The sequence below is a fragment of the Solanum dulcamara genome, chromosome 9 (genome assembly GCF_947179165.1).
Source record: "Solanum dulcamara chromosome 9, daSolDulc1.2, whole genome shotgun sequence".
Taxonomy (NCBI): domain Eukaryota; kingdom Viridiplantae; phylum Streptophyta; class Magnoliopsida; order Solanales; family Solanaceae; genus Solanum; species Solanum dulcamara.
The window spans coordinates 52,788,454-52,802,179 of NC_077245.1; the positions used below are offsets into that span (position 1 = coordinate 52,788,454).

General features: G+C 33.2%; 1 protein-coding gene across 1 annotated transcript; it reads left to right on the plus strand.

The window, feature by feature from the left end:
• The first annotated feature begins 546 nt into the window (after window positions 1-546).
• On the plus strand, window positions 547-12,023 carry LOC129903315 (beta-D-xylosidase 1). Its single transcript, XM_055978837.1, has 7 exons — window positions 547-1,494; window positions 4,755-5,042; window positions 5,540-5,709; window positions 7,341-7,438; window positions 7,834-8,178; window positions 9,993-10,406; window positions 11,123-12,023. The coding sequence occupies exons 1-7, from the start codon at window positions 1,084-1,086 to the stop codon at window positions 11,725-11,727; spliced, it is 2,331 nt and encodes a 776-aa protein (XP_055834812.1). The 5' UTR covers window positions 547-1,083; the 3' UTR covers window positions 11,728-12,023.
• The last annotated feature ends 1,703 nt before the right edge of the window (window positions 12,024-13,726 follow it).

Here is a 13,726-nt window from a genome sequence, read left to right on the forward strand (position 1 = left end):
ATCACTAACTTTACACATCCATAGATATTGTTAGAATGTATGCGTTCACCAGAACAGTAGGAACCGGGTCCCTTATCAGAAATTAGTGCAGAAACTTAAAGAATGGAGACAAAATAAATACAAAATTTTTACGTGAAAACTCCTTTCTCTAGGGAGAAAAACCACGACCTGTCTCATAGGATTTCAGCTCAAATCTTCACTAGAACAACTGAGCCAAGATTCAGATTACAAGCTATTGTAACCTAGGAATTGTACTCATAATCCCTCTCCACTCCTTGTAACAACTCTGTTACAGACTTGAAACAATAACTCTATTGCTTCCTAAATCACTAAACTCCTAGATGATTTAGAGTTCAGATGATCTCCATAACTAGCTCTAGTTACTTCGACAAAATGGACAAAAGAGATAACAAATGAGAGTTGATCTAACTTCCTTTACAAATTAGGAAGTAGGCCTTACAAGATTAAGAACAAGAAATTACAACTCTAAAAACAAGAACAAAAACACTGATAACTCTATCAGATACTTGGTCTTCTTCAAGAGCAAATTTTTAATATTTGAGAGCATGAGGTTGTATGAATATTCCTTTTCAGATTCAAAAAGGCAAGTGGGAAAATATTGTGAAGACTGTATATATCACCGATATACCATGTACTGGACGATTTGTATTGGTTAGACAACTGGTCTTTTGCACTGGAACTCGGCCGCGTACATACAGACCTACAGACTTGGCAGAATCTGTTATGTACTATTTGTCTGCTGTCGTTATCAGTAAGAAGTCCTCAAAGGGACCAAGTCCTCTACATGTTCCCTGAGTTTGTCAAATCATCAAAACCGACTTCAAGAGCATTATCAGATTAGATAGCTCAAAGATTACCCACTATATCATCTTTCGTTTCATATTCACACGCCATTGTCACTATCTTAAACGCAACCTCCTCTATATATACCCTTCTAATTCTCCTCAATCGCTCCAAGCCAACAAAATATGTTAAGTCAGTAATACCAATATTATACATTCTTACAATTATTATTTTCATTGCTAATACATACATACATACATACATACATACATAATAATTATGAGTCAAAAATATTCTAGTAGTACTTGTTTTATTCTTCGTTTTATCCTTGTACTCCATACGTTTGCTTATTCCGGCGATTCACGGCGGCCGTTTGCATGCGACCCAGCAAATGCAGGGACACGAAACCTGCGTTTCTGCAAAGCGTCGCTGCCAATACACGTGCGTGTTCAGGACTTAATAGGACGATTAACATTGCAGGAGAAGATTAGATTGCTGGTGAACAATGCTGCACCAGTGGAAAGGCTTGGTGTTAATGGCTATGAGTGGTGGTCGGAGGCACTTCACGGCGTCTCCAACACCGGCCCTGGTGTTAAGTTTGGTGGCGCCTTCCCTGGCGCCACCATCTTCCCTCAAGTCATTACTACTGCGGCTTCCTTTAACGCCTCCTTGTGGGAACAAATTGGCCGGGTAAAGTTTTATTTTAATACTCACGGCTTTTAATTTAGATATATCCACATTAAAATCAACTTTTGTGGCACTCCTTATCTTATCGAAATATGTTTATTCACCTTTAGCTAAATATAAAAAAGAATTTGATGTTCTGTTGCTATCACTACGTAGAAAAAGAATCCTTTACGTGAAAATGACTTGATAAATTGAGATGGGCATTACTGAAATTATTGTTTTTTTATTAAAATTTTCTATTGAAAAGTATTTACGGGCCATTTCCACAAATTTGCATTTTCACAGTGAGTTGATTTAGTGGAAATGAGTGAGAAAATTTATAACACAAATTTTTTACTCATTCGCGGTGACAAAAAAACTTCTTCTCTAATAATGTCAATATCATGGATGAACTCTACGTATGAATAGGATAAGATATTTCAATTATTCCCATGTTGTAATAGTTTTGTAGACTTTAATGTTTGATAATTAAACCGATTTCCTTCCTCAACATATATTTAGAGAAATTTGAAAATTGAACTTCATCATATAAAATGAGATGAACCTGCAGTATTATGTAGTTTCTTTATATAGGTGTGTTTTAATACTCTTTAATTGGTTAGAAGACAATGGTCACAGATCACCAATACAGCTAAGTGTTTTGTTTGTGTCATGAATAGCAGTCTAATTTTCAGCAGGTTAGGTACACATGTGACTGATAGACTGAAAGTGTCCAATACTGACCGTTATATATATACACACTCTTATAACTGTCGTGTGATGAGCTGCTTATGCATTATCATTTAACATATTGTCATTGGTCGATGGTTATACATTTAGTTTTTTTCCTTTCAACAATACCGTGGATTTCATCATACTTTAAAGATGGTATTATAATATCTTTTCAGTCGCATCTTCATTCTATTTATGTTGGATTGAATAAGTGACATTTATCATATTTAAAATAATAAGTATCACCATCCAAATATTTAAATAGGTACTGTTATCTATAAATCAAAATAAAACCCTTTATAAATTTTCTATTATTTATTTTTTGAAAAGATATTCCAGTTTTCGTAAAGTTTTTAGAAGAGGGGAAAAATAATAGCTATAAATTTCTAATAATAATAATAGAATAAAGAAAGGATAAGCTTTTGCCCATACCTACACATGCTTAAATGTTTTGTTGTGTGGTCAAAATTTTTAAAAAGAAAAAATAGGATCAAAAGCAACTCTTGCACTGGCAGTGGGTGGAAAATGGGGAGATTCTGTGGTCATGATATCGATATTTACTAATTTAATGATTTTTTCCCTTTTATTTTCTTGTACTTTCTTTTGGGAATCATGTAAAGGGTTAGGAAGGAAAAAAACAATTGGTGAAATATATATTTCAAACAGGTACCTAACACCATGAAAAGTTATATGAAAATGGCTTCTAATTCTTGAAATAATAAACTAATAAAATAAAACTCGTCCAAAATATCTCTACAAATACAAAAATACATAAAAACCGAAATCAAAGATGTCAAAACTCATCTTAAAACAAAAATTAGTTGGCAAAACTGCCATTTACGCACACACATATATGGAGAAAGAGAGAGAAGTAAAAAACGCAAAGAGTTTATGTTTAGAAAGAAAACGTCAAAGAATTAGTTCAGAAAGAAAACATCAAAAAATTCAGGTAAAGAAATTAAACGTCATAGAATTTAAGTTTAACAAAGAAAAACGTCAGAATTAGTTTAGAAAGAAAACGTCAAAAAATTTAAGTAAAGAAATTAAACGTCATAGAATTTAAGTTAACAAAGAAAAACGTCAGAATTAGTTTAGAAAGAAAACGTCAAAAAATTTAAGTTAAGAAATAAAACGTCAAAGAATTTAAGTTTACAAAGAAAACGTCAAAGCTGTCGTTCATATCCAAGTTGAGGGAGTTGCTATCATTTTCCTTCTCTCTATATCACTATGAGGTGCTCATGCAGATATGATGGACCACATCCCACATGTACCTTTAATGTTTATGGATATTCAAATTTAAATAATTTACCAATTATTATCTATCTTCTATCCTACTGGATATGGTAAGTGGTTGAAAAGTAATCAGAAAATAGGAATCCCTATTTACATAATTAAGTAACTAATCACAAGCATTACACCCCTTCAAATAAATAGTGTATTTTTATTTTTTTTAAATAAATAGGGTATTAATTAGGTGGATAAGAATAGGTATTTAGACAATTCAACTTTTCAATTCTGAATTTTCCATTTTTAATATAATTATTGTCAAGTGTTACTTCAATAATAATTCGTAGTAAAACGAGTGAAACATTAAATTGAATATTTATATCATGTCACACGGACAACACCTAAGTATTTATATGATATAATGTAGAGTGAATTGTACGAAACATGAGAGTATAGTATTGGGATAAAGGTATAGGCTACAGCCAGATTCAAATATATCCATTTAATTATCTTTGGAAGTGAATGACTTTACCGAGCAATTAAATGAAGATAGCTAACGGGATTATGTTGTCTTACTTCTAATAAGTAATTTATTTCTAAGACGTAGAGTTCCAAAAATAATATTACAGCTGCAAATTCCTAATTTGATGTCCTTTTTCTTCAAGTTGACGCAGCCATATATAAAAAGTAGGCGCAACCTTTATTTTTTTTTTGTTGTCATTGCATGGAAAAGTAAGTACAAATGAAAATTGGGACAAAACTTGTTAATAGGTGGTCCCATCACATGTATAATTAAGTTAAAGCTTAGTGCTTAACCAACCGTCTTATTTGTTGTCGCAACTTGTTTGCGTGTAAACTTTGTCTTAAGAGTTAAGGGTCCAATTCACAATTTTTTCCTTAAAATGTCTTATCTTTCACTTAGTTTCCTCTTTCTTTCGGATTTTTCGACTAATTAAATTACATCACTTTCTTTAATTAAGGTCCTAGTAAGGAGCCAGAGATCGAGAATTTTTTCGATTTTTTCAAAGAAGCCTACAAGAGAAATTATTGTCAATGACAGACAAACGTTGATCTACCAAAAAAATTGGTTAGACTCTAGAGATCAAAGAAGTCAAATAGCAATTTGGTATAATAAACATATTTTTAGTTTAAGATCACAATATTCAAAAAACTTATTCTAATATTAATCAAACCGAGAGACACATATATAATGAAATGGAGGGACCGGAGTAGTAAACTTGGTGGAACAATATAATAACATGATGAAGTATAATAATGATTAATTAACATGATAGTATTTGTTTTGATATATGTTATATAATCAGGTGGTTTCTGACGAAGGAAGAGCCATGTATAATGGAGGAGCAGCAGGACTAACATTTTGGAGTCCAAATGTAAATATATTAAGAGATCCAAGGTGGGGACGGAGCCAAGAAACACCAGGTGAGGACCCTCATTTGGTTGCACAATATGCCGTTAGCTACGTAAAAGGACTACAAGGAGGAGGCGGTAGTGGCAATACCCGCTTGAAGGTGGCCGCTTGCTGCAAGCATTACACTGCTTATGATCTTGATGATTGGAATGGCTATGATCGCTACCACTTCAATGCTAAGGTAACCATATCTTATTACTAATTATTAATTATTAATTAATACTAGGACTACTTTGACTTCCTTATCTATTTAATTAATTAATTTTTCCTTATCCTTTCATGGAATTGACATTTGAGACCAATTTTTTTTGCTTGCACGGAACTTCACCTTGAAAAGACATGCTAAGAAGTAATATTTCGTATCTCGATAAGAATATAGCTTTTTCTGGAAAATATATATATGTGTGGCGGAGTGTATAAACATTTGTATATATATTTATTCACAAATTCATTAAGTATTTATAATTATTTGACTGAAAAATCAATTATTATAATGATATGCATAAACTTTAAATTCTATATCCGTCATTTATTAGCTGTTGTTCTCATATTATTATTAATATTATCATTTATTCTTTTTCTCTTGTTTTTAAGTGTTGCAAATTCACATACTCGTCCGCCAAATTATAGAAGAGGGAAATAATCTTGAAGATTTTTTTTATTATTTGAAATGTGAAGGTAAGCATGCAGGACTTAGAGGACACGTACAATGTGCCATTCAAGGCATGTGTGGTTGAAGGTAATGTAGCGAGTGTGATGTGCTCTTACAACCAGATCAACGGAAAGCCATCGTGTGCTGACCCTACTCTCCTCCGTGACACAATTCGTGCCCAATGGCACCTTAACGGGTCTTTCTCTATTTCTCTCTACTAATTTCCAATATCTTACAAACTAGCAGGCCTATTATATTTATTAATAACACCCTAATATCTCATGTGATTAACTATCTCATTATTGTAATATAAAAATAATGGGATAAATAATCTTGTTACTAATTACTAATATTCAATTCCTAACTAAACACATGATAAAATAATTTGGTTGAATTCATCGGTGGCCCCTTAAAGTTGGCATCAACTTTCACGTAGACACTTTAATTATGTTTTGTTCATTTTAGACACCTCATATTATGTTCTATTGTGGCATTTTGACACATTTTGCAAATCAACTAAAATTACAAAATATGTGTAATCCACTCGCTGGTGATGTGGCATGCTGACTAATAAAAAGAGGACACGTCAGTTTGGTTTTAAAAAAAAAATTATAAGAAGAAGAAAGAAAAACTATTTAAACTTATTTTTAAAAAATATTTCAGTAATAAAAAAAAAACTCCTTTTCTAAAAAATTCATCTCAATCAACAGGATCTCCTCCTTACCAGAAAAAATGGAATTTCACCGGATAAAATTATGAGATTAGATCTGATTTTTCTCCAATTACTTTTTATAATTATTTTTAGAGTTAATAATTTTAATTTTAGATAAAATATGTTTTAGTGGAAGAGAGAAAAGAAGAGATAAAGAGAGTGACAACAATGGTGGATTTCCATCTTTTTTGACGAGTTGTAGATTTGATTTGGAATAGTACTTATCGATAGTAATTTTTCGGTGAAGTTTATTCGTGTTTTATTCTTTTACATTCTTGTAAGAAATTTTAAAATCAGTGCAGTGATATTTTTTTTATTTTGTTCAAAATCAGAGCATTGCTATGTTTTTACAAGTTTTTTCCAAATTAATGTGATTGTCATTTGATGAATGGTGGTGGAAGGTGGAAGGTGGAAGGAGAAAGATGGAAGAAGAAGAAAGGTCAAAAAAATATTTTTTTCACAAAAAAATATTTTTCACGCTCTCAAAATGAATGCAATACACGCACTCTGCCAACTCAGCAAAAAGTGTCAAAATGACACAGCGAAGCATGACATAAGGTGTCTAAAATGAACAAAGTCTAGTTAAAACGTCTAAGTGAAAGTTAGTGCCAACTTTAGTGGGCCACCGATGAGTTTAGCCAAATAATTTTGCATTTTATCTCGGGAGTCATCATTTTCAAGCTAAGAATGTTTCAATCCGTTGGAAAAAATATACCGCATATATTGATGCTTGTGTAGTCATCCAGTGACGGATCCAGATTGAAAATAATGTTTGTGGCCCAAGTTTGAGAGTCTAGTACCACTAGGCTATCTCTCCTCTTTAATTTAAATGGTTCAAAATTAATATATGTATAAAATATAGAAAATCTATCCTATATATGCTAAGTAATTTTTTTATCGAGGGGGTTGGAGTTAACTCCTTGTACATCAGTTGATATGACTATGGCACTGTCAGGATGAAATTAAGCTCTCTATCAAAATTAATTAATACTCGTACCAAATTTTGATGACGTACCATAAACTTACTCCATTCTAATTATTCCTCTTTTTATTTGAGCTACTTGCTTTGTAAATAGTGTTCTGTTGTAAGAATAATTTGTTGCCTTGTAAAACAGATACATCGTATCAGATTGTGATTCTGTTGGAGTTCTATTCGATATGCAACATTACACCCGTTTCCCTGAAGATGCTGCAGCGGACACTATTAAAGCTGGTTCGTTACTGTTGTTTCCCTTAATATGTGAATGAAGATATGACGATTGTTGATGGATGGTCGTATATATACATGTGAATTATATCAGATACATGTATTTGAGATAATAGAGAGAGAGAGGAGAGTGGCGAGCAAGACAAGAGAGAGCCAAGTAAGAGAGTCATACATGTGAATCCACTTAAATATTGTGCATTTAGAACAAATTCAACATAATTTTAACTCCATGTATTCGAGATACATGTGAACGTATCTAGATCAGATATATGTGGACAAAGTCTAAAATCTATTAAAATTTATAATATTATAAACTAACATGTATCTAAGAAATTAAATCCTAAAGTAGTGATATTTCTGTAATATGACATTTATCGATGTTTGGTCGTATGTATATATAGGGTTGGATTTGGACTGTGGGCCTTTCCTAGCCATCCACACAGAGCAGGCCGTACGTACAGGCAAAGTTTCAGAATTGGAAATCAACTATGCTTTAGCCAATACAATTACGGTCCAGATGCGTCTAGGAATGTTCGATGGGCCAAATGGACCTTATGCAAATTTGGGGCCACGAGATGTCTGCACTCCCGCCCATCAACAGTTGGCCCTGCAAGCTGCTCGTGAAGGCATAGTTCTTCTCAAAAATATTGGACGGGCTCTCCCACTGTCCCCTCAGAGACACCGGACTGTTGCTGTTATTGGGCCCAATTCAGATGCTACACTTACCATGATTGGCAATTATGCTGGTAAGACTTTACTTTTAGTCTACTATTGAACATGCTTGGATTGAGTTATTTTAAGGATTTTTAAATTAAAATAATTTTTAATTATTTTTGAAGTGCTTGAATAAATTTAAAAAATGCTTATAAATATTTAATTTTAGGCTAAAATGATAAAAATAAGTTAAAAGCAATAAGTTAGAATTTTTTAACTTATGATTTTTGATTTATAAGTCAGTAACTAAAAGTCAATTCAAACAAGCTCTTAGTCTCTCTTCTTATATATTATAAAAAAAATAAATTGCAAAGTGGAATTGATCTTGCATAAATTAATACCAAGGTTTTAGGAATATGTAAGATTTTTTGTACAAAATGTGATAGCTACTGACTTGAATATATCATCCCGTCTTTGACATTTTTGAAAAATCGTGGTGGCCCAAGTTTCTCACTAGCTAGCTAGCTCCCCCCTCTTCTCAACAGCGGCGGATGCAGGATTTTCCTCGAGGGTACAAAATATAAGAAAGTAAATAAAGATAGTACCATAATAAACGAGGCAGGATGACTAAAGGAAAGGGCGAAAGGCTAACTTTAATCCCTAAATTTTAACTCACTCTATCATGTCCTTTTAACATTTCTTCCCCTTTTTGTCCTGTACCATCGAGTTTTTCTAAAAAATTTTTTTTTACAGTTTTGAAATATGTTTTTAATTTTTTAACAAATCACTTATTTGGAAACACGTTTAAAAGACCAAACACATTTAAGAACATGAAGAGACTATCAGATTGTTTCTTTAGAAAATGTAATTTTCATAATTTTAATTCTATGCATGAAAGCACAAACTTTTTTCATTGAAAATCTTCAATCTTTTCATAAATATCTATAGTAATATTTATACTTTTAAAATTAAAGGATATAAAAGAATTTTAAATAGTAATAAAATTTCATATCTATTTTTGTAATGTTTAAAATGTTGAACTGAAGACGTCATGTATTTAACATGGGTTAGTTAAACAAAGAGAAAGCTAATAAAATATATAGTATGTTGTAATTTTAGGATAATATTAGTTGGCTATATAATAAAAATAAATTAATTTGTATTTGATTTGAAAAATATTCTTTTTTAAAAAAAATTGAATTGAAGAAAATACTTTTTTAAAGAAAAATAAAGATAAATATTATAATGTAACTATATGAATATTGTATATATTTTTTATGTTGTTCAAAAATTACTCAGTAACCACGTGACTCATTTCCTTTCATAAACTTTATTGTTATTGGGAACAATGTGTAGAGAAATTTTTTTATAAATTCAAATACATAATGACGATTAAATTAGACGTGTTCAAATAAATTAACAAAAATACTTTATCATAATTAAGCATAAAATTAAGAACACAAATATCAGTGAGGTAGCTTACTTTTATCCTATGTAAGATAGTTGTGACCCCTGGGCAATGACCATATGTAAAAAGGGAAATTTTTTTTAAAAAAACGTGAATAGGAATGGAAATAGCGATCTCTTCCAGCATTAGAACACACATGACCACTGAACCAAGCTTCAAGATTGTGTTAAAAGGGTTCATTTTATAATATATAAATTTAATATACATTACAATGTAATTTTCTGGCTAAAGGTGTTCGGATGAAACCCCAACCACCACCTAGTTCTGGCCCTGCTTCTCAATTTATCTTGTCCAAATAAGAATGTTATTAATTTTTAATATGCTTGCATGAATTGTACTTCAGCACATAAATTGGCACATTTGTTATGTTCTGAATTCTCATTATATTAAAATAAAGTGGCGTTTCTTTCTAATTTTCCTGTTCTGGGTTATATATAGGTGTTCCATGTGGTTATATATCTCCATTACAAGGAATATCAAGATATGCAAGGACAGTTCACCAGCAGGGATGCATGGGAGTAACTTGTCCAGGGAAGCAACAATTTGGATTAGCGGAAGTGGCTGCGAGGCACGCGGACGCCACTGTGTTAGTAATGGGGCTTGACCAATCCATCGAAGCAGAAGCTAGGGACAGAGTTAGCCTTCTTCTGCCAGGATACCAACAGGAACTCATTTCTAGGGTAGCTATGGCTTCTAGAGGCCCCGTAGTGTTGGTTTTGATGTCCGGCGGCCCCATCGATGTTACATTCGCCAAAAATGATCCTCGTGTTTCGGCTATTCTTTGGGCTGGCTACCCGGGCCAGGCTGGTGGAGCTGCCATTGCTGATGTTCTATTTGGGACAGCCAACCCAGGTATGTATATATACTTATATCACTTTCAGTGGGATAGTCGTCCAAGGGTAAGATTAGACATGTAGAACCACTTATCTTTTGAAAATTAGAATTAGAAACCACTCCCATCATTTCAATTTGTTTGACATATTTTAACTTGAAACCGAATTTTGAATCTTAATAAACTTAAATTAAAGATGTGTTAAAATATATTAAAATATCTTTAATTTGGTCATCTTAACATGTCAAATCTAAAGTTTAAATTAAAAATTACTTAAAAACAGAAAATGGTTAATATTTTTTTAAAAAGGACAAAAAAAAAAAAAGGAAGTCAAACGAATTGAAACCGAAAAAAAAAAACTTTTATTTTTTTTTGCTTTTCAAAGTATAACATAAAGAACATATCTTTTATCTTTCAATTAGAGATATCTTTTCAATATTCAAAAGCAAAAGATGACATTTTTTTCTCGATTGGGTACTTGTCACTAGGAAGACTATCCAATCAAAAGCACCAAACTTGAAAGAAGTTAAAACTGCAATAACCATCAATTCTTGTTCTTCTCTCTAGCTCATTTAATGTATGGAAACTCATTATGAAAAAAACAGAACAGAGAATCGAAGTGCAGTGATTGTGGTATATAGAAATAAGATGTGGATGAGTAAAAAGATTACTATATCTATATTGTATTTATTTTACTTGATGATACAATAATACTTTGGAAATTTGCATATTTCAGGGGGGAAGCTTCCAATGACATGGTATCCACAAGATTATGTAGCTAAAGTGTCCATGGCAAACATGGACATGAGAGCAAATCCAACAAGAGGCTATCCTGGTAGAACCTACAGATTCTACAAAGGCCCCACGGTATTCCCATTTGGGGCTGGCTTTAGCTACACAAGATTCAGCCAGCACTTAGTCTCCGTGCCAAGCACTGTTTCAGTGCCAACTCTTCATTCTCATCTTGTAACGAACATCACAACAACATTAATGAAAAAGAAAGCAGTGAGAACAATTCATACCAATTGTGAGTCACTTGATTTAAACATGCACATTGATGTGAAAAACATGGGGGACATGGATGGAACACACACGGTCCTCATTTTCTCAACCCCACCTGATCACGCGGAGACAAAACAATTAGTCGCATTTGAGAAAGTTCATGTCGTGGCTGGGTCTAAGCAGAAAGTCAAGATCAACATGAATGCCTGCAAACACCTTAGTGTAGCCGATGAATACGGAGTTCGAAGAATTTACATGGGAGAACACAAAATCCACGTTGGTGACGACCTCAAACATTCTATAACCTTCCAACCTTCATTGGAGGAGATCAAAGTCTAAGAATACTTTTAAGGACTAAGTCATATCTAGTCATGTTTTGGTTTCATTTCTTGCAATTAATAGTTTTTACTTATTTCCTTCCCCTCAGAATTAAAGCCAACAACAAGTGTAAAAAGGCTCTGTTGATTGGAAACGAGAGGGAAAGGTTAAGAATAATATTAGAGATTTGTGGGATATAATTAAGAAAAAAATTATAGCAAGTGTATTGATTGGGTTCAACATAATCAAATGTGACATAGAAGAAGTTGTAATCATTTAAAATTTATTTGACTTAAATTCATAAATAATTCATATTATATGAAATTCAAGATATATTAATTCAAATAAATATTGTGGAATAATATAATTAAATTAATTAATTAAGTCCAATAAATATGGATTTAATTAAAATTTAATTTCATTAGACTAGTCCATTGATATGGGCTACAAATGATGAGCCCACTTTGCTAAGCTCAATATGTCATCTCATTGTAGAGGCCCAGTGTCACGACCCAATCCACCGGTATCACTTAAATAGGTGAATCTTTACCGCCCAATTTAAAAACGGTTAAGGCGGAAGTAAAAAATTTATAGCATATCTCAGGTTCCTAGTGGTTCTAACATAGGTTTTGGTGCCCACGATGGATAGAGTTCAAGTCAAACTGCTCAAGGTTTTCACTTTGGGCATTCAGGTCTCGAGGTCCATTCTAGTTCAGTCGGTTCGTCTCGGCAGATTGTGTTTGGTGGAAGTGTTTTATGTACGCTAAGTTAGAACATTTTTCTAAGGATTTTCCTATAAATACAGATCGCAGGTGACAGTCCTGACAAGTTCAGGTCCTTGGGCCCCAATACCATCATCTAGGGGTGGTCCCCAGGGTGTTATAGATGGCCCTTAGTCTTGCAGAGGTCGATTGGGCAGCTTGTCATTTTCTTCACATCGGACCTTGGCCTATGCAGATTGCTATGATTGTGGTGAGGTGGGCTATTGGTCTAGAGAGTGCCTAGGCGTGAGTTGGTCATCTAGACATTGCCAGTATGTATTACTCCCCATACTATGGTTGTCGAAGTATGTCAGGATTGTGGGAGGGTTTGGCCATTTTATCTAGAAAGTGTCCCCGACGTGGGATCAATGTGCAGTTGGCTCGGCCAGGCCAGTCCCTTGAACTTGTGGCACCTTCGACTAGAGGTGGTAAGTATTGCAAGCGGTAGAACAAATGCTCACCTTGGGATCATACACGATCTATTTCATGCTTCTACAGGCAAGTTGTCATGCTTCGAGCCTACACCTGAACGTGGTTAGCACTCGCAAACCATTATTGTCCCAAGCGAACCACTTGACTTGGCTAACTCACTCAGCGAAAGACTTAACTCATGAAATAAACTCAGTTGGGCACAATAAAGCATGCACTTAATACTCTTTAACATGGTTTGTGGAACTCAATATATATATAAAATGTATGAGACTTAACTCAATGTTTCAAAACATATTCAAAACAATAAATTGAACTCTGTCTTCTAGTCTATAAAGCCTCTTCTCACCTTTTTATTCTTATTTCTCTGGTGAGCCCATTAATAATCTCCATATTAACATGTTTAGGAAAATTAGAAACCATAGTCACCTGCACTTTCACTCTTGCACAATTAGGTCGAGTTTTGTTCATGGTGGTCATAACTAGTTGTAATGTTTTTTCCAATAGTTGAAGCTAAAGAGATTAAAGTTTCTTTCATAAAGAAAACATAGGCAGTAGAATAGGGAAAGAAATTCAAGCAAGGGCCGGACTGTTTCAACATCAACTTTGAACTCGGAGACATATATAAGCGGACTCATCAAATAAGAACAACCATTGTTAGTCTTTAAATAGTATGAACTATGTGACATGATGTTAATGAAATCCTCCTTAATTGCATATTTTATTAACACATGTCTATTACAAAAAAGCCAATCTTACATTCACTTTCATTCCGCACCGGGTTGGAATAATTTTTCGTAGTTCTTTGGGGAAAGACTTCCCATGAGAAA

Excerpts from the sequence above, each read along its gene's own strand:
- LOC129903315 (XM_055978837.1), top strand. The coding sequence starts at position 1,084 with ATGAGTCAAAAATATTCTAGTAGTACTTGTTTTATTCTTCGTTTTATC. Across the intron at positions 8,179-9,992 it reads CATGATTGGCAATTATGCTG|GTGTTCCATGTGGTTATATA; the intron begins GTAAGACTTTAC and ends GGTTATATATAG. Across the intron at positions 10,407-11,122 it reads ATTTGGGACAGCCAACCCAG|GGGGGAAGCTTCCAATGACA; the intron begins GTATGTATATAT and ends TGCATATTTCAG.